Source organism: Haliotis rufescens, unplaced genomic scaffold (assembly GCF_023055435.1).
Source record: "Haliotis rufescens isolate VD_foot unplaced genomic scaffold, xgHalRufe1.0.p SCAF_48, whole genome shotgun sequence".
NCBI classification, from domain to species: domain Eukaryota; kingdom Metazoa; phylum Mollusca; class Gastropoda; order Lepetellida; family Haliotidae; genus Haliotis; species Haliotis rufescens.
In genome coordinates, this window is record NW_025964201.1 from 3,251,786 (window position 1) to 3,272,500 (window position 20,715).

Here is a 20,715-nt window from a genome sequence, read left to right on the forward strand (position 1 = left end):
TGTTGCCAAACCACGTACACTCCGGGCCAATCTCAATCTGTGACGACGATGTTGCGCTGTCAATAACTATCCTCTTTAAGGTGTGCAAGCCCTTATTTCTTGAGCCCCGAGTCGCCTGGCCACTGTGTGTTGATAACTTATGCCCTTAGGTATTCGTCGCTGATGGCCTTACTGTCAGGAATCGATTCTGGAGATGCAAAGTACGCAAATACCCTTCTTCATTGGGCGTAGTTACCCAGGGTCTCCCTGCGTTCTGGGCCTGTCTGATGTCTGCTCGTTCTGTAATGTTACATCAGGTTAAATTGTTTGATAGGCATTACTTAGAAGTTGATGGATAACAAGATAGACACAATTTGTTACTGTTAATCCTCTACTCTTAATCCTCCACCTACTATATATATTCTGTACAATGTCCCTCATTCAGTCTTGCTTGACAACGGTATAAGGATCATTCAGTCTTGCTTGACAACGGTATAAGGATCTATACCGAAACGTCGCTTTTCCCAGTATTAAAGAAGTTGTTATCCATAAACATTGTGTCTACCTTGTTACATCAGGTTATTTACAGCAATACGAAGCAACCAAAACTTCTAGCAATGTGGGCGTCTGGCTTCCATCTGCATCATATCCAGGGCCCGATCGCGTTGTTCTGGTGTTAGTCGTTGTATTTCTGTGAAAGCCGGTATCATTTATATATCCTTATTGCAAGTATAGTTTCGGCTGCCCAAGCGACACATATTTTTCACGTTTTCGTATTTTCTACGAAAGATGTGTCGTGGATCTGTTTCACGTTCTGCATAGAGCATTGTTGTGTTTGGACGATGTGTTCTGCATTGATTTAGTTTAAACTTGTGTGTTTAAATGTTTGCAATGTCATTTTTAAAGTGATAAAGTTTCTTTTGGCCGTAGGTTTACTTCCACTGATGTGAGTCATTTGGAAATGAAAAAAATGCTAAAGTTATATATCGACTCATACACAAATTCATTGACGTGTGCACCATTGCACAAGTGCAAAACCCTTGGACCCAGACGATGTTGGTTCGGGCTCTCGTAGTAGTACGGGAAGATCATGTCATGAACAAGCGTGAAAGGTACAAGCCAATCAACATCTCATAGCCTGAATAAGTGTAAGATGATTTATATATATTATGAGGGTGGCTGTGTACAATTCGATATGGTTAAAACATATAACAAAAGGACTAGATTATGGAATACTGTTTCTGCTTACAGCTGATGAATTGGTATATAAAAATTGTCAGACAGTGACGGGCTAACGCTGAGCATGCGCAGACACAATAGACAGTCCAAATTTGAAAGGGAATGCATACCACTTCGTTGTTGTGCCAAATATGGAAATAGTGCTGCAGCATAGTAGATTTACGCCAATGGTAGATGGCAGTCGTGAAGAGCAACCTCCCCGTGGTGAGTGCTGGGTAACGCTAGTAGCTCTTCCCCCGTGTCGACCCGGGGTAGAATGTGTCCTCAGCACCCCATTGCTGGTCGTAAAAGGTGAACAAATTGGGCAGCCTGTTTGCCGTGGGTTGCGTCCCTGTGTCGGCGGAGGAATGGAGTCTGGTGGTTGAGGGCACTGGTTCCTGAAACTGTGTTCCTTTGCCCAGCACAATAGTTCGACCCTTACTTAGCCTAGACGGGTGGTAGGATGGTCGCGGCCTTATCAATCGGCTGGTCATGCCAAGCCCTGTGTGTAATATTGTATATGCACACATGTGTTGTATTTTAATGTATATTTTGGTCTTGGTTTATGTTTAACTTGCCTGAACTCACAATTTGTGATGAAATTAATTGCCTAGAGTCTTTTGCCAGAAGGCGGTGGCTCATCTGGTGATGTTGACCTCCGAATGATGTATGTCTCCAATTTCTTGTCAAGGGCAGAACCAGTCTGACATCGAATTGGAAGATAAATATAGCTCATCGTGTCGTATTTGCTGGTGTATAACACCCCTGTACCCCAGTGTTTGCATCCTGGATATCCGGTGCAAAGTAACACTGTCCTTGTTGACACTCCATGGTGGGTGGGGAGCAGGGTTGCTGAATATTTTTCTTTCACCGTGACTCACAATCATTCCGGTTCAAAGCGTAGGCATTTAGAATCAGGCTCATCTGATGAGACTGTTGCAAATTTATATTCCTGGGCTCGATTCCTTGTATTCGAGGCTAAAGATCATCAACCCACCAACTTAATCCCTTTGCCATTTCTAAAGCAATCCATGGATATTGTGGAGATGTGAAAAATGTGTCCCAAATTCGTTCTGGCTCCCTTCTTGTAGAATGTGTAAGGAAACAACAATCCCTCAATTTATTATCAATAAGCCAATTTGCCAATGTTGAGGTTGTTGTTTCTGAACACAAGCCTCCTGCCGAGACATGGTTGTGACAGGACTCATTACTTGTCCGACATATGAGAGCAAGCAAAAGCAGATGAATTAAAAAATCAAGCAGTGTCTTCTGTGAAACGTTTCACAAGAAAGAAGGACGATTCAACTTTTGAAATACCTTCAATAGTATCTTCAATAACTCAGTCAATCAAAGCTGGTTACGTCAACATCGGAGTGGAGATGTATGTCGCCACTCCAATTTTTAGATGTCAACATTTTGGCCATGGCTCTAAGTCCTGTAGTCGTTCCCTTGTTTGTCAATGCTGTGGTGACAACCACGAGAATAGTGATTGCCAGCAAGCACTCACATGTGCAAACTGTGATGGTAAACATATGGCATCCTCTAAATTCTGCCCTGTGCGGCCTTTGGAGAAGCAGGACAACTTTTTAAATCTCAATCACCACCTCAATCAACACTTAATTACCCTGCTGCTGTCTCTAAGCCAGCTCAATCTACGTCTGTCTCGTGTCAGACTGAGCTGACATTGGTCAAATCTGATCGATCCGTGGAAACTGCACCTGACATCGAGCTTGACAAATCTGATGCTCACACATTAACACCACCTTCAACATCTCAGGCAGAGAGTCAGACTCCTCCTGAATTAGTCCTTTAACAATGTGCAACTGAATCTGTCCATCTGAAAAGAAAGGAAAGGAAAGGAAAAAGTCACACAAAAACAAATCACCCAAGAATCTCGATCTTTCAAAGGTGCCTATCCACAGCTCTTATAGTGCTCTGGATATGGAAGTAACTCCATCGTCATAGCATTCTGATAGCGTTCGCGTGAGAGATCGCCTATTGAGCCACCATGATTCATTTACCTACTATACTCGGGGGATATTGCGGGGGACTTAGAAATAATTTGATTGACATTCAATTACTGATACAGGATTTGAAACCGTCTGCTTTATGTCTTGATGAAACATACTGATGTAAGGGAGGTAACTCTAAACCCGGAAGTATTTCTATAAATAGAATGTTGACGTAGTTTAGAATGGTTGTATGAGTGTTGTGATGATGTCATCATAGTAATACCGTTGTGTTGTCAGTTATGGTTTTGATCTGAACAAGTAAACATCATTTGAGCTTACTTGAGTCTTCTTTCAATACCTTAAAAGTACAAATAAAATTGATATCAGGCAGGACAACTGTCATCATTCATATTCATCCCAGGTGACAAAGCAACTGGAGGGTCGTCCGTCTTGGTGAGACGTGATTCACATCCCTGTTGCTCTCAATTCAAATCTTCAAGCTGTTGCTGTTCGTTTAACTTTGAACATTGTCTGTACGCTGTGTTCCTTGTATATTCCTCCAACAACTTTGCTTTGACAATCTGATCTTCAAAATCTATATGATCAACTCGCCAAGTCATGTATCATCGTTGGTGATCTGAATGGGCACAACCCCCTGCGGGGAAGTGTTACCACAAACAATAAAGGGAAAGTACTTGAGGAATTCATTTCTGATAATAATTTATGTATCTGTAATAATGCTTCGAACACCTATTTACATCCTGCCACTGGAATATACTCAGTACTTGATCTGTCTCTCACAGATTCAAATCTATTTAACGAGTTTGAATGGTCGGTCCATGATGACTTCTGTGGAAGCGATCACTTTTCCACCATTCTTAAAGCTGTGAATCCAATCCTGAAACCTCCACATCCAGGTGGAATTTTACGAAGGCCTATTCGGTCATTGTATGAAACATTGTGTAATGCAAAATTAACCCCTCATCATTTTCAAAATATTGAAGATCTGATTCAATTGTTTTCAGATCAGCTCAATGAAATAGCCGATCAAACAATTCCTAAGTCCTCTGCAAATCCTCATATTCGCAAACCATGGTTTACTTACGAATGGAAACAGGCACAGAAGTGTAGGAAGAAAGCGGAAAAGTACTTCCGCCGACATACTACAATTCATAATTTAGATCAAGTAAAAATTACAAATGCAAAAGCCAGGCGGGCTTATAAACAAAATAAGCCTCAATCTTGGAGGAACTTTGACTCCAAAAGAAATTCCTGCACTCCTATGTCCAAGGTATGGAACATGATACAAAAAATCAAAGACAAAGGATTAAAGTCTTCTGTTCACCATCTTAAGGAAGGTGATCAGTTATTAACTGATACAGCAGACATTGCCAATAAACCTGGTGAAACATTGGCAAAACATTCGTCATCGTCTAATTATGTCCCTGAATTCCTAAAATATCAGAAACAACAGGAAAAGGAAAATGTTAATTTTAACTGATAACGGGGAAGACTATAATGAAGTGTTTTCCTTCCATGGGCTACATACTGCCCTTGAGCAAGCTCATGATACAGCGGCTGGTGCTGATAATATTCACTATCAGCTCCTGAAACATTGCCTAAATCATGTCTTGAAACACTTTTAGATATATTTGACCAAATATTGACGTCGGGTATAATACCATTGTAGTCCCTATCCCAAAGCCTGGTTGGGATCATATGATCCCTCAAATAACCGCCCTATTTCTTCAACCAGTTGTGTCTGTAAAACCATGGAGCGAATGGTGAATAATAGATTAGTTTGGTTCTTTGAAACAAATAATCTACTGAAGCACTTTTGTTCATTTAGTACGATTGGAATCGTATGTTAAAAATGCTATTGTCAACAATCAACATGCAGTGTCAATATTTTTCGATCTTGAGAAAGTTTACGACACTACATGTTTAATCTGAGGGGCAACTTGCCACATTTTACGTCACAGTTTTTAGCCGGCAGGCAATTTCAAGTCCGAGTGGGTTCAACCCTGTCTGACCATTATAATCAGGAACAGGATGTCCCACAAGGAAGTATTTTGTCTGTTACTTTATTTAGTATTAAAATCAATAGTCTTTCAAAGGTTTTAAGTGATGCAGTAGATTGATCACTTTTTGTAGATGATTTTAACATATCTTGTTGCGGTAAAAATTTGCACACTATTGAGAGACAGCTACATTATCCCTCCATGAAATTCAGAAATGGTCACTAGAGAAAGGGTTTATGTTCTCTAAAGTCAAAACAAACGGTATCCATTTTTTATGCAAATATAAACCGCATAAGGACCCTGAACTATTTTTGGCTGGTTCTTGGGTATTATTTTTGATAATCATTTAACATTTTTATTTTTACCTCATATAAATGTCTGAAGGCAATTTACTTGTTGAACGTCGTTTCTCGTTCAAAATGGGGAGGGGATCATTTATATCCTCTCATCCGTTCCAAACTCGATTGTGGCTCAATCATTTATGTCGGAGCCTGTAAAAGTAACTAAAAATTCTAAAATTCTAAAATCATCAAGGCCTGAGGCTTTGTCTTGGTACCTTAAGAACATCACCAGTTGACAGCTTATATGTAGAGGGTGATGAGCCTTCTCTCAAACAACGTCGAATTAAACTGTCATTGCAATATGTGACTAAATTATACTCAAATCCGTCGAAACAAACATACGATTGTATGTTTAATCCCATGTATGGAAATTTATTTCAATTAAAACCAAAACGTGTTCTTCCTCTACGGTTCAGAATTAATGCAACATATAATCGCAGCTAATATTGATCTTTCTACTATCTCACCATACCAGTTACTGTCTACACCTCCTTGGCAACTAGTCAAACCTGAGGTAGACCTAACACTAACTACCCTCAAAAGCTGACACAAACCTATTGGTCTAGCAACAAGAATATGCCCAATTGCGGTCAAAATATGATACTTATCTGATTAATCGCTCTATCTTTACCGATGGCTCCAAGGATGGTGGCAAAGTTTCAAGTGCCACTGTCATTGGATCTAAAAGGGTGTCTTCAAGATTCCCAGGTAATTGTTCTATTTTTACAGCTGAGGCCAATGCTATTCTTATAGCAAGCAAGCAAGTAACTCTTAAACTTTATACATAGATCTCAATATAAAACAGGTAAGGCAGTTTGGTTGGTCTCTTTTAGTTGATGGGGGAAAATCGGTGAAAGGGAATTGGCTATTTGACCAATAGTGAACGATATCAGATCTTGATATAACTGAAACTTATTTCTTTTTTTTAATTTTGCCAACCCGAGCAGAATTTCCAATTCATATGGCCATGGACACAGCAACAGGAGGGGGGCACACTTGGTGCCCATTGGGATATCTAGTTCTAGCCTAAATGTCTTGTCCCCCAATCTCACATATATCCTAACAACGAGAAAGTCCAGTATTTCACAAATTGTTTTCTCAGTAAACGTCAGATGACAGTTGGTAAGTAATGTAAAATCGTTATTACACATACAGCAGTTTATGCGACTCTGCACAAACAAACATTACAGCCAATTTTGAAATGTCTCCTATGGGTGTTTACTGTATATGTACAGCAACGCGGAGAAGACAAACCCATAGCCACTTGTGGCGTAGTTTCCGATTGGAAACACAAGGTCACTGAGACCCTTGGATGTCATAGTAAGGAGTGTGACATGCTGTTACTTGGGTGCGGTGACGCCAGGAACGTCCGGCATACCATGCACATACTTCAGAAAGGGGGAACTACAACATCAAGAATCCACCTCAATTACAAGAAGACAGTATCTTGGGGCGCGATCTGATTTTACTCTACCTCGCTGGCTCAATTGATCCACACAGCTCTGAAGATAAGAAGTTTCTGTGGCGAGTCTGGTATGATGTCTTGTTGTCCCCAGAACACCCGTAGAGGCTGAGGGAAGTGATGAAGTTGAGTGGCGTCAGCCCAGTCGGGTTTTAATGGGGTCTATTTTGGAAATTTGAAAAGTGAAGATTCCATCAAAAGGGCCCTTCTAGGTATGGCGAAAACGGAAATGAACGGTAAACATATGATAGATACATGATTTGAATCCCCAGAAAAAATATACAGAACGGGTGCCGAAGGTACTAATGGATTGGACAACAAGAAAAGTGTTTAGTCCTAAAGTTGACTCACCACAGACAGCAGTAGACTGGATGACAGCTTGAGTCAGTGCACATTGTGGTCGGCTTGATGAAGTACATCGACTCAAGGACATGTAGACTGTCTGCATTTTCTGACCATACAGACCCTCTAATCCTTTCGATAGCAGTCAGTTGCAGATTGGAAAGTAACTTACAAACGCATGTAACACCTATTTTTTCCGTTATTTGCATTGCTGTCAGAGCTCCAGATAATTGTTTGAGCAATTGAGGTTTTACTCGCAGGTTTCTATATTAATTGGGTTACAGCATTTTTCATTGGGTAACCCCTCATCTATTCGGTATTTAACATTACCTTGTCCGGAAAAATGAAATTTGATGATAAAAAACCGAAAGCAGATGACAATAAAACGCTTCCAAACGCATCACCACAACGGCCATGGTAACCCGATGCACGTGAGTTCCGTGCAAATTCAAATGCACATGCGTTCACACATTCCTTGCCCTATAAAAATTCATCCAGATCTGATAACATACATTCGTTATTGAATTGCTACCACATGCCAAGATTGACAAGACATCAGCGACACCAAGCCCTTGGACGACTGCAAGCTGGACAAACCGCCCGGCACGTATCCAATGCATTTCAAGTCCACGGAAGGACCATATACAGGCTCCAGCAACGGTACCAGACCACCAACACTACAGTAGACCGACCACGTAGTGGAAGACCAAGGGCCACTTTAATTTCAACCTTGATGATCAGTATTGCCAAGTTTCATCTTTTTGATATGTCTCAAAGTATGTTTACAGTGTTAATAAGGTTTCTCATATATTTATCCATGGTGACGTTTCTTTTGCGGTTTAGTATATTTGGATTGCATTGAAACTTGATGGCGCTGACAAGTAATTGCAAATCATCCACCATCCAGCTCGGACCACGCAAACTGCATTATTTTGTTCAGGGGGTGATTCAACAAAAGTTCAATGACGTTTCATTAACTGCAGCTCATGATTCAACCGATGCATTTACTCACTAACAATCTAAACTAAAATAACAAAACAAAAGTCATTTCGTTGTGTCTAGTAATACAGCAATGGACTTTTGAACGATACTGGTTCCATCGTAAGCCTACACACTCGTTAAGTTCAATGACGTTTCATTAACTGCAGCTCATCATTCATCCGATGCATTTACTCACTAACAATCTAAACTAAAATAACAAAACAAAAGTCATTTCGTTGTGTCTAGTAATACAGTATTTAGCTTGTAATTGTGTTTCGTAAATTAGCTCTGTTGTACGTATGCTGAACAAGCTTCAATGGGTATTTACGCGTGCTGTTTTTATACATTTGAGTTTTTCATTTAATGCATGCGTTTCTGTACACTAATTTAATGAAAGTAATTGGGTTTGGAATATATTTTGTGGTAATTTACGTAAAACTGTAGTCGATCTGTTGCAATTTTCCCTACTATCATATATATCTTCATTCTCCGGAAACCTAAGCGTTTTAATTAAATGTATACCACTCGGTTTTTGTTGTTGATATATATTGGAAAATTAAGTGAATCAAATGACATACATTCATTGAACACATACAAAATCAATCATTGGACAGAAAACAAATTAAACACATTATACAGTCCGGGGCTGAGGTGATCAGTAGTATGTCGGTAGGAGGTGTACAAAGAAATATCCTACCATTTTAGTTTGACGCGGCCAGGGGACTGAACCACCGCCGTAAGAAGATGTGTTTCAGCTCCGACTTTCATTCAGTTTGGCCCTCACTCTCAGAAGGTTCATACTCCAATGGACTCACACAAATTGAAAGTCAATTTTTAGATAGATAATATTCTAAGATACTTTGCTGAAAGATCAAAGGCACCGACTGAACTTTGAACGTTTTTAGCTACGTCATAATGGACTGACGTCATATTACCTCCCCGTCGTCCAACGTATCCGTGATAACATCGTCCTTCCGTTACTGTCATGCAAGATGGCGCATCCACATCATTTGGGGGGGGAGGGGGGGTATTGTTTCTTTTAAGTTGTCTAATATTTGAATATTATTACGTTGGAAGAAATACGTGAAAGATCTATCATGCCGCACCGCAGGCATATCACAAACATTGAAACCAACCATTGTTTTGTTTGTTTGTCACAGCAGTCGCACAAGCCTGAGTCGGGCGCTGGTGCCTCCGAACTATGTCTATCTCGGGTCAAAGGAATGGGTCAACTGCAGTCTACCCCCGAAAAGAATGAGCAATCCTGGAAAACTTTCACAACCGCATTTACACCTGTTGCTCGGCGTACGGCATTTAGCAACATACATTTAGCGGTTAAACAAGACTGCTGCTGTATCGCTCTTCCTCCACCCAAGGTCGTCCATTCACGTCGGTCACGGTACCACGGCAACCAACTCGGTAACCACAGCAACCAACACGGTGACCACACTATTTCATGGCTTGCCGTTGCCGCAGTTTTCTAACATTGGTTGTGGAAACAAAGTTGCAACATGTACGACAAGAAAACGCCTCAACTCACAGTAACCAGCGACACTGAAGTCAATGCCTGGCCTTCTTAGCTCGGCCCCACATAATTCGAGTCACGTGATATATAAAGTATATTACTTATACCGCCATAAACGCAAACAAATTCTGAAATGATTTCTTATGTTACTATTTGTGTTTGTTTCGCGCATGTGTATGTCAAACAGGGACAGTTCAACAAACAGTTGCATCAAGAATGAGAATGTATATAAGGTCACCTCAGAATCATGCGTACTTGTTCAACTTGCACAGTAAAAACGTGTAGGTTTCCGGATACCTTCCTACTTTGAATCCGGCCCACATACCTTCCGGACTCCTTAGACAAACCTTCCCAAAATATTGTAAAACTTTGGGTGGTGCATTTTCTATAATCAAGCGAGAAACACATAAAACATGTTTGAAACTTACCAAGGAAATTGTAGATTGTTGACGGTTTCCGGAAGGTATCTGGATGCAAATTTTCTTCACGTTTAGATTCTAGTAAAACATGTTAGCCTGAGCTTATGAGATAGCTGTAGTAATATTCTGTGTTATTTTAGTTCTAAATATCCTCTGCAAACAGATCTCTGGGGACGTACTTTTGGAGAAGACAACGTTTCAACGATATGGGTTGGGTTTTTTAAATGTTGAACGTATTTAATAAACTAAACTTCAAGTAGGAGGCTATCCTTATATTACATATTTCATGTGCCTCATAGGATCGGATCCCGTGGATCATGGACGTCCTTCATGTCGAGGAGCCAATAGATTTATACAGTGATACAGTGGGGCATTGTGCCCTGATACAGTGGGTCACTGTGCCCTGATACAGTGGGGCATTGTGCCCTGATACAGGGGGGCATTGTGCCCTGATACAGTGGGGCATTGTGCCCTGATACAGTGGGCCATTATGCCCTGATACAGTGGGGCATTGTGCCCTGATACAGTGGGGCATTGTGCCCTGATACAGTGGGGCATTGTGCCCTATTACAGTGGGGTATTGTGCCCTATTACAGTGGGGCATTATGCCCTGATACAGTGGGGCATTGTGCCCTGATACAGTGAGCCATTGTGCCCTGATACAGTGGGGCAATGTGCCCTGATACAGTGGGGCATTGTGCCCTGATACAGTGGGGCATTGTGCCCTGATACAGGGGGGCATTGTGCCCTATTACAGTGGGGTATTGTGCCCTATTACAGTGGGGCATTATGCCCTGATACAGTGGGGCATTGTGCCCTGATACAGTGGGGCATTGTGCCCTGATACAGTGGGGCATTGTGCCCTGATACAGTGGGGCATTATGCCCTGATACAGTGAGGCATTGCGCCCTGATACAGTGGGGCATTATGCCCTGATACAGTGGGGCATTGTGCCCTTCTAGTGGGGATAGTTGCTCGTGCAAACAGGTCAGGTCATCTGCAGTGTTAATCCAAACCAATTGTGATTTTAAATATTCATTCATTTTGGTAATGTAGACAAGCTAAGACTTTTTAAACTCAACTCAGTCTCAGCAATCATATAGTCATACCTTTATGTATGAGGCTTGTATCACAATGTCAGCAATCATGTGATAAACCCATATGGAGCATGGTAGGCCTCACACCTTTCCAGACATTGCTTCTGGATTTAGAAGGGGCCCCGGCGACCCAGTCACCTTAGTGACTGGGGAATTCTCCTGGCAAAGAGGCATCCGTCGGGTATCTCTGCGAAACCTATGATCATGGGTTCAACCTGAACATGTTTCTAGTTTTGTCAGCACCATTGCAGCAGGGTTTTACCAAAGTGGTAACAATGTCAGACTTGAGTCTCTTGGGCTCTCCTCCCACTTCAAGCTGACGTGCCTTGTCACATCAATAACAATGATGTTAAAATCAACTCACTGACGCACTCACCCTGTTGTTTTGTTGAAGGTTGTCAGATATGTCACGTCAGCCATACTGTAAATGTCAGCTTTGCCCATTTATGCATGTATAATTAAAAACAATATATTGATGAACTTAAAACATGATTCATCATGGCATCATCAACATGTTCCTTGACAGTCTGGCTCCACACTGTACCGCATGTTGAGTGTCTTCCTTGATGGTCTGGCTCCACAATGTACCGCATGCTGTATGTCTTCCTTGATGGTCTGGCTCCACAATGTACCGCATGCTGTATGTCTTCTTTGATGGTCTGGCTCCACACTGTAACGCATGTTGTTTGTCTTCCTTGATTGTCTGGCTCCACAATGTACCGCATGTTGTATGTCTTCCTTGATGGTCTGGCTCCACACTGTACCGCATGCTGTATGTCTTCCTTGATGGTCTGGCTCCACAATGTACCGCATGTTGTATGTCTTCCGTGATGGTCTGGTTCCACAATGTACCGCATGTTGTGTGTCTTCCTTGATGGTCTGGCTCCACAATGTACCGCATGTTGTATGTCTTCCTTGATGGTCTGGCTCCACACTGTACCGCATGCTGTATGTCTTCCTTGATGGTCTAGCTCCACACTGTACCGCATGTTGTATGTCTTCCGTGATGGTCTAGCTCCACAATGTACCGCATGTTGTATGTCTTCCTTGATGGTCTGGCTCCACACTGTACCGCATGTTGTGTACCTTCCGTGATGGTCTGGCTCCACAATGTACCGCATGTTGTGTACCTTCCGTGATGGTCTGGCTCCACAATGTACCGCATGTTGTGTACCTTTCGTGATGGTCTGGCTCCACAATGTACCGCATGTTGTGTACCTTCCGTGATGGTCTGGCTCCACAATGTACCGCATGTTGTGTACCTTCCGTGATGGTCTGGCTCCACAATGTACTGCATGTTGTATGTCTTCCTTGATGGTCTGGCTCCACAATGTACCGCATGTTGTGTGTCTTCCTTGATGGTCTGGCTCCACACTGTACCGCATGCTGTATGTCTTCCTTGATGGTCTGGCTCCACACTGTACCGCATGTTGTGTACCTTCCTTGATGGTCTGGCTCCACACTGTACCGCATGTTGTATGTCTTCCTTGATGGTCTGGCTCCACACTGTACCGCATGTTGTGTACCTTCCTTGATGGTCTGGCTCCACACTGTACCGCATGTTGTATGTCTTCCTTGATGGTCTGGCTCCACATTGTACCGCATGCTGTATGTCTTCCTTGATGGTCTGGCTCCACACTGTACCGCATGTTGTGTGTCTTCCTTGATGGTCTGGCTCCACAATGTACCGCATGTTGTATGTCTTCCTTGATGGTCTGGCTCCACACTGTACCGCATGCTGTATGTCTTCCTTGATGGTCTGGCTCCACACTGTACCGCATGTTGTATGTCTTCCGTGATGGTCTAGCTCCACAATGTACCGCATGTTGTATGTCTTCCTTGATGGTCTGGCTCCACAATGTACCGCATGTTGTGTACCTTCCGTGATGGTCTGGCTCCACAATGTACCGCATGTTGTATGTCTTCCTTGATGGTCTGGCTCCACAATGTACCGCATGTTGTGTGTCTTCCTTGATGGTCTGGCTCCACACTGTACCGCATGCTGTATGTCTTCCTTGATGGTCTGGCTCCACACTGTACCGCATGTTGTGTACCTTCCTTGATGGTCTGGCTCCACACTGTACCGCATGTTGTATGTCTTCCTTGATGGTCTGGCTCCACACTGTACCGCATGTTGTGTACCTTCCTTGATGGTCTGGCTCCACACTGTACCGCATGTTGTATGTCTTCCTTGATGGTCTGGCTCCACATTGTACCGCATGCTGTATGTCTTCCTTGATGGTCTGGCTCCACACTGTACCGCATGTTGTGTGTCTTCCTTGATGGTCTGGCTCCACAATGTACCGCATGTTGTATGTCTTCCTTGATGGTCTGGCTCCACACTGTACCGCATGCTGTATGTCTTCCTTGATGGTCTGGCTCCACACTGTACCGCATGTTGTATGTCTTCCGTGATGGTCTAGCTCCACAATGTACCGCATGTTGTATGTCTTCCTTGATGGTCTGGCTCCACACTGTACCGCATGTTGTGTACCTTCCGTGATGGTCTGGCTCCACAATGTACCGCATGTTGTGTACCTTCCGTGATGGTCTGGCTCCACAATGTACCGCATGTTGTGTACCTTTCGTGATGGTCTGGCTCCACAATGTACCGCATGTTGTGTACCTTCCGTGATGGTCTGGCTCCACAATGTACCGCATGTTGTGTACCTTCCGTGATGGTCTGGCTCCACAATGTACCGCATGTTGTATGTCTTCCTTGATGGTCTGGCTCCACAATGTACCGCATGTTGTGTGTCTTCCTTGATGGTCTGGCTCCACACTGTACCGCATGCTGTATGTCTTCCTTGATGGTCTGGCTCCACACTGTACCGCATGTTGTGTACCTTCCTTGATGGTCTGGCTCCACACTGTACCGCATGTTGTATGTCTTCCTTGATGGTCTGGCTCCACATTGTACCGCATGCTGTATGTCTTCCTTGATGGTCTGGCTCCACATTGTACCGCATGCTGTATGTCTTCCTTGATGGTCTGGCTCCACAATGTACCGCATGTTGTGTGTCTTCCTTGATGGTCTGGCTCCACACTGTACCGCATGTTGTGTGACTTCCTTGATGGTCTGGCTCCACACTGTACCGCATGTTGTATGTCTTCCTTGTTGGTCTGGCTCCACACTGTACCGCATGTTGTATGTCTTCCGTGATGGTCTGGCTCCACACTGTACCGCATGCTGTATGTCTTCCTTGATGGTCTGGCTCCACACTGTACCGCATGTTGTATGTCTTCCTTGATGGTCTGGCTCCACAATGTACCGCATGTTGTATGTCTTCCTTGATGGTCTGGCTCCACAATGTACCGCATGTTGTGTACCTTCCTTGATGGTCTGGCTCCACAATGTACCGCATGTTGTGTACCTTCCTTGATGGTCTGGCTCCACAATGTACCGCATGTTGTGTACCTTCCTTGATGGTCTGGCTCCACACTGTACCGCATGTTGTATGTCTTCCTTGATGGTCTGGCTCCACACTGTACCGCATGTTGTATGTCTTCCTTGATGGTCTGGCTTCATTTAGTGCCCATGGAAATGGGTACCCGGTAGTGAAAGACTGTGTATGTCGAGACTAGATGAGGATGTTTATTGCATGCTGAGGTGAAGGGCGAGGTTTGGGCAGTGTGAAACCGCGGCTGCACATTATGTGGCTGTACCTGCCCTGCCCTGCCCTGCCCTGCCCTGCCCTGCCCTGAACACAAGTACAGCTTCTATCAAGCCGTTCCAGATGTGTGTGACCATTTGTTGACATTCTCAAAGTGAATTTGTAGGCCTCGTGAGGTTGTACATGAGGATTGTGGTACGGTTATCCAGAGAGCGTATAGTATTGTGCCCATGTATGTGATACAGCTGTAATTCGCAAACTGTCGGTACTTTTGTTATTGGGGCGATGAATGTCCGTGAATATTATGTTATGTAATATATGCTCTCACCATTGACATAGGCCTTGGGGCGTTGACATAGGCCTTGGGGTGTTGACTTGGGCCTTGGGGCGTTGACATGGGCCTTTGGGCGTTGACATGGGCCTTGGGGCGTTGACATGGGCCTTGGGGTGTTGACTTGGGCCTTGGGGCGTTGACTTGGGCCTTGGGGCGTTGACATGGGCCTTGGGGCGTTGACATGGGCCTTGGGGTGTTGGGGGTGTTGACATGGGCCTTGGGGCGTTGACATGGGCCTTGGGGTGTTGGGGGTGTTGACATGGGCCTTGGGGCGTTGACATGGGCCTTGGGGTGTTGGGGATGTTGACATGGGCCTTGGGGTGTTGGCATGGGCCTTGGGCTGTTGACATCTTTTAAGCACTGTATTATAATGATATATTTTGACCAAACTACAACATAGAAATGAATACATATTTCAGTAAGTCATTTGGTCTCAACTAACATTCCAATAAGCCTTTACGTTATTTAGTTCACGTTTGATTCTCTCTCGTATCTAGCTGCTCACTCATCTTCACGTGTCGTTAGCCGTTACTTTCGTCTGGAGCCGAAAGCTTATCTACCTATCAATGCCTGTCAAACTATCTCTAACGTGTGTCTAATTTGGAAGTTTATCTATCCGTACGCTCTGTCCACATGGAATATTCTTTAAATAATAAATTGATTAAGTTATTAGTATGGCTTTATAAGCTTTACAATCTGTCTTATAAATTGCACAGGATATTAAATATATTCAATTGGTCAGTTTCATGACATGCAATAACACATAATGGCCGAGGTTTTTTTACGGAATTTGTAATTCAAATATCCAATATCCTTTCCTAGGTTAAGTCAGCGCGGTGTGACACATGTCAGGCAGCACTACTACGAGCCTGATCACCCGATCCCGTTAGTCGCCTCTTACGACAAGCATGGATGCCTTTTATGGCAATCATGGATTGCTGAAGGCCTATTCTACCCCGGATCTTCACGGGTCTATAGACGAAACTGGTGAGGGTATATAGGTTTGGCCTCCGACTTCAGTGGGGACACGTTTTCTGCCCAGAGAGTGCAATATGGGTGATTCGATCCCCGACTGCGTCATACCAAAATACGCTGACGGGTGGTACTTGTTGTTACCCTGACTGGCGCTCGTCATTACGGTGATGAAACAAGGACTGGATGGCTCGAAGTCGCTATACAGTGTCTGGGTGGGTTGCCCATGTTAAACTGGGACATGGTATCTCAGTTCGCTAGCTGCGTGGTCCGGGCCTGATACATTATACATGGTCCGGGCCTGATCGACTATGCGTGGTCCGGGCCTGATACATTATACATGGTCCGGGCCATCGCTGTAATAAGCGTTATTAAATACTATTTCTTACTAATTGATAATTAAACGGCCCGGCTTGTATATGCTACTTAACTTTGCAGTTACGTGAACTATATTGGACAGCTATGTAACCCGTGGGTTATGTATCATAACGAACACAACACAAAATAATATCCTTATTTATTACCCATCCGTCAAGAGGTATCCCCTTAATAAAAATACATCTGAATGAAACATCGTTTGATGCCAAAGCGCTTGCTTTTGTACTGCCGATGCGACCTTGTGTGCTAGGATGACGTCACAGGGCCATGTTGTGCGGGTCAATCTTGCAATAGAATTTCACAAATTACGTCATGGGGTTCTATTGTGACTAATTAATACATGTCAACTTTCGATGTGTTTGCATAGTACTGTTGAAGTCAAATGGATTATACAGTGGATCGCGTCGATGTCTGCATATTCACACCCGACAGTGACATATTGTATTCATCGTTTATGGCGGGAATTCCCATAGTTCGATCAACTGAGTGAGGGGGGGGGGGGGGGCTGTGGGCAATCTCTTTACGGTACTTCAACTTCCTGGGCAGAGCCTTTGATAATCTTTGTTGAGAGAAGCATCACACCAATTTTATAAACAAACATTTAGTTACTCACATACATATTTCAATTTATTATACAGACCAATTTCTTTCGTGTAGCTCAGATTAGATGCCCGCGTAACGGGAAAAGAGATCTTTCAGATCTACTATTTGATAATGTGAATCCCTTGCTATTGCAATATATGCTCGACGGTGAACCTTTCATCACAAGGGATACACTTAGGAGTTTCGTCCTCATCTGTCTTAAGCAGATATTTGTGTGATATCATGTCTTGACTGACAACCCAAGAAGGTATGACCGATTGTTGGTTTAAATTTAAGTTTATTAATTCCTACATGGGTGTCCCACCAGTTTTGCATAAGTTCCCGGGTATAAGTTTTGATGGTTGGTTTGAAATCGCTATACGGAATATGGAGTGGGGAAAACGGTTTGTCAAGATGCCTACGTGACTTGGCAACCAGCAAAAGAGATGTCACATTGGCCAGTTGAAAGATTGAAAAGGTCTAATAAGTCGAGGATTATAGGATGTTATGACGAAACACTTTAAGTGCCTTAAGGCAAAACAATGAATTTGAAAATGTGATGAAGTGTTTCCATTGATTTTGTTTCCATCAAATGAGGTTTTAAAAAGTTTTAAACGGCAAGTAATAAACAAAATACTAAACGAGCTCCCGTGTAATACAAAGTTGATGACACTCGTGAATGGTTCTTGTATCGAACTCGCGAAAGCTCGTTCAGGTTTCTATATTAATCTTTTGACTGCAATGTACTATGTCAAATCAATCAATGTCGTCTATGCGGAAAATGAAGATAACTTGACATTTTACAATTATATACAACTCCGGAGGATGTAACCAAGGATGTTTGTAATCGCACACTGTCACACACCGACCTTTACGTGCATACGTTTACATACATGTACACACAGATATACATAATTTACATCAGCATACAAAATGTAAGTTAAAGTTTAAACATTAAAGTAAAACCTTATCGTCTAGCACAGTTGGCGCACTGACGTCACACACCAAAAGTACTATTAGATGATTAAGGGACATGCCACCTGTTACAGCTCATTATAGATTAATATTGCATGAATGCCCATGACTTAGTGCTTGTGTAATACAGGTCAACTAAGATTGTTCCACGTACTATCTTTTACCGCCCCCCCCCCCCCCCCTCTCTCTCTCTCCCTCTCTCTCTCTCTCTCTCTCTCTCTCTCTCTCTCTCTCTCTCTCTCTCTCAGGTGTTACTGGACCCTACTGCTGTGTCCTGCCCACCGTGCTGTTGTAAATGACGTCATACAGGTCGAGTTCGTTGCTGTTTGTGTAGTGACAATCCATCCAGTTGACCGTGTAGGGTTCATCCCAGGGACTTGCCGCCACATGGAGAGTTTTGTTCAGGAGGCAGTGATCAGTGACGACTGAGTTGACATATTTGAAGTGCGCCACCTCGGACTGGAACGACGGACCCTCTTGCCAAACCTTCCTCCAGAAAAGTGACCGGAAGTAAGCGTAGATGTCGTAATCTGTCTCTGCCACCTGGCGATGACGTTCACGATATTTGTCAGTGAATGTAAGCCTTTTCTTTTTTTCATTCTTGTTTTTGGGTAAGTACAAAATATCTTTAGTGCTCCAACAAAAGTACCGCTTTAGAAGCACCAGTGACTCGTCGAAATGTTCCATTACCATCACAAGCTGGAAATCTTCTGCCATCTGTGTCAAGTAGAGAAAACGACTAGTTTTGTTCTGAATCATTTCGTCCGTGAACCGAAGTCGTATGCCAGAGAGTTGAGGGTATGACTCATCACAACATCTTTGTCTTCAAAATCCCACGGATTATCGAGAAAGCCATTGACAATAGATTGGTGGTCTTTAAGCCCCCAGAACGCGTCAGTGACGTGCTGTCCAGGGCCATAGTATTCAAAAGCTGACACAAACTGATCCATTGGATGTCTGACGATAGAGATGTATCTGGTGTCCGCCGGCATGACGTTCTTGAAGGCACTGCGACGTCGTACGTTGCAATGTACTATGTCAAATCAATCAATGTCGTCTATGCGGAAAATGAAGATAACTTGACATTTTACAATTATATACAACTCCGGAGGATGTAACCAAGGATGTTTGTAATCGCACACTGTCACACACCGACCTTTACGTGCATACGTTTACATACATGTACACACAGATATACATAATTTACATCAGCATACAAAATGTAAGTTAAAGTTTAAACATTAAAGTAAAACCTTATCGTCTAGCACAGTTGGCGCACTGACGTCACACACCAAAAGTACTATTAGATGATTAAGGGACATGCCACCTGTTACAGCTCATTATAGATTAATATTGCATGAATGCCCATGACTTAGTGCTTGTGTAATACAGGTCAACTAAGATTGTTCCACGTACTATCTTTTACCGCCCCCCCCCCCCCCCTCTCTCTCTCCCTCTCTCTCTCTCTCTCTCTCTCTCTCTCTCTCTCTCTCTCTCTCTCTCTCTCTCTCTCTCAGGTGTTACTGGACCCTACTGCTGTGTCCTGCCCACCGTGCTGTTGTAAATGACGTCATACAGGTCGAGTTCGTTGCTGTTTGTGTAGTGACAATCCATCCAGTTGACCGTGTAGGGTTCATCCCAGGGACTTGCCGCCACATGGAGAGTTTTGTTCAGGAGGCAGTGATCAGTGACGACTGAGTTGACATATTTGAAGTGCGCCACCTCGGACTGGAACGACGGACCCTCTTGCCAAACCTTCCTCCAGAAAAGTGACCGGAAGTAAGCGTAGATGTCGTAATCTGTCTCTGCCACCTGGCGATGACGTTCACGATATTTGTCAGTGAATGTAAGCCTTTTCTTTTTTTCATTCTTGTTTTTGGGTAAGTACAAAATATCTTTAGTGCTCCAACAAAAGTACCGCTTTAGAAGCACCAGTGACTCGTCGAAATGTTCCATTACCATCACAAGCTGGAAATCTTCTGCCATCTGTGTCAAGTAGAGAAAACGACTAGTTTTGTTCTGAATCATTTCGTCCGTGAACCGAAGTCGTATGCCAGAGAGTTGAGGGTATGACTCATCACAACATCTTTGTCTTCAAAATCCCACGGATTATCGAGAAAGCCATTGACAATAGATTGGTGGTCTTTAAGCCCCCAGAACGCGTCAGTGACGTGCTGTCCAGGGCCATAGTATTCAAAAGCTGACACAAACTGATCCATTGGATGTCTGACGATAGAGATGTATCTGGTGTCCGCCGGCATGACGTTCTTGAAGGCACTGCGACGTCGTACGTTGCAATGTACTATGTCAAATCAATCAATGTCGTCTATGCGGAAAATGAAGATAACTTGACATTTTACAATTATATACAACTCCGGAGGATGTAACCAAGGATGTTTGTAATCGCACACTGTCACACACCGACCTTTACGTGCATACGTTTACATACATGTACACACAGATATACATAATTTACATCAGCATACAAAATGTAAGTTAAAGTTTAAACATTAAAGTAAAACC

At 43.3% G+C, this 20,715-nt stretch overlaps 2 protein-coding genes across 2 annotated transcripts; both read right to left on the reverse strand.

Moving 5' to 3' along the window:
- Positions 1-15,275: 15,275 nt before the first annotated feature.
- On the reverse strand, positions 15,276-15,635 carry LOC125372795 (anti-sigma-I factor RsgI2-like). Its single transcript, XM_048383431.1, has one exon. It carries the CDS (start codon positions 15,633-15,635, stop codon positions 15,276-15,278), a length of 360 nt encoding a protein of 119 aa, XP_048239388.1.
- Positions 15,636-18,453: 2,818 nt separating this feature from the next.
- On the reverse strand, positions 18,454-19,199 carry LOC125372797 (galactose-3-O-sulfotransferase 3-like). Its single transcript, XM_048383432.1, has 2 exons — positions 19,030-19,199; positions 18,454-18,946 (listed from the first exon to the last, which is right to left on the reverse strand). The coding sequence occupies exons 1-2, from the start codon at positions 19,182-19,184 to the stop codon at positions 18,454-18,456; spliced, it is 648 nt and encodes a 215-aa protein (XP_048239389.1). The 5' UTR covers positions 19,185-19,199.
- Between the last annotated feature and the right edge of the window lie 1,516 nt (positions 19,200-20,715).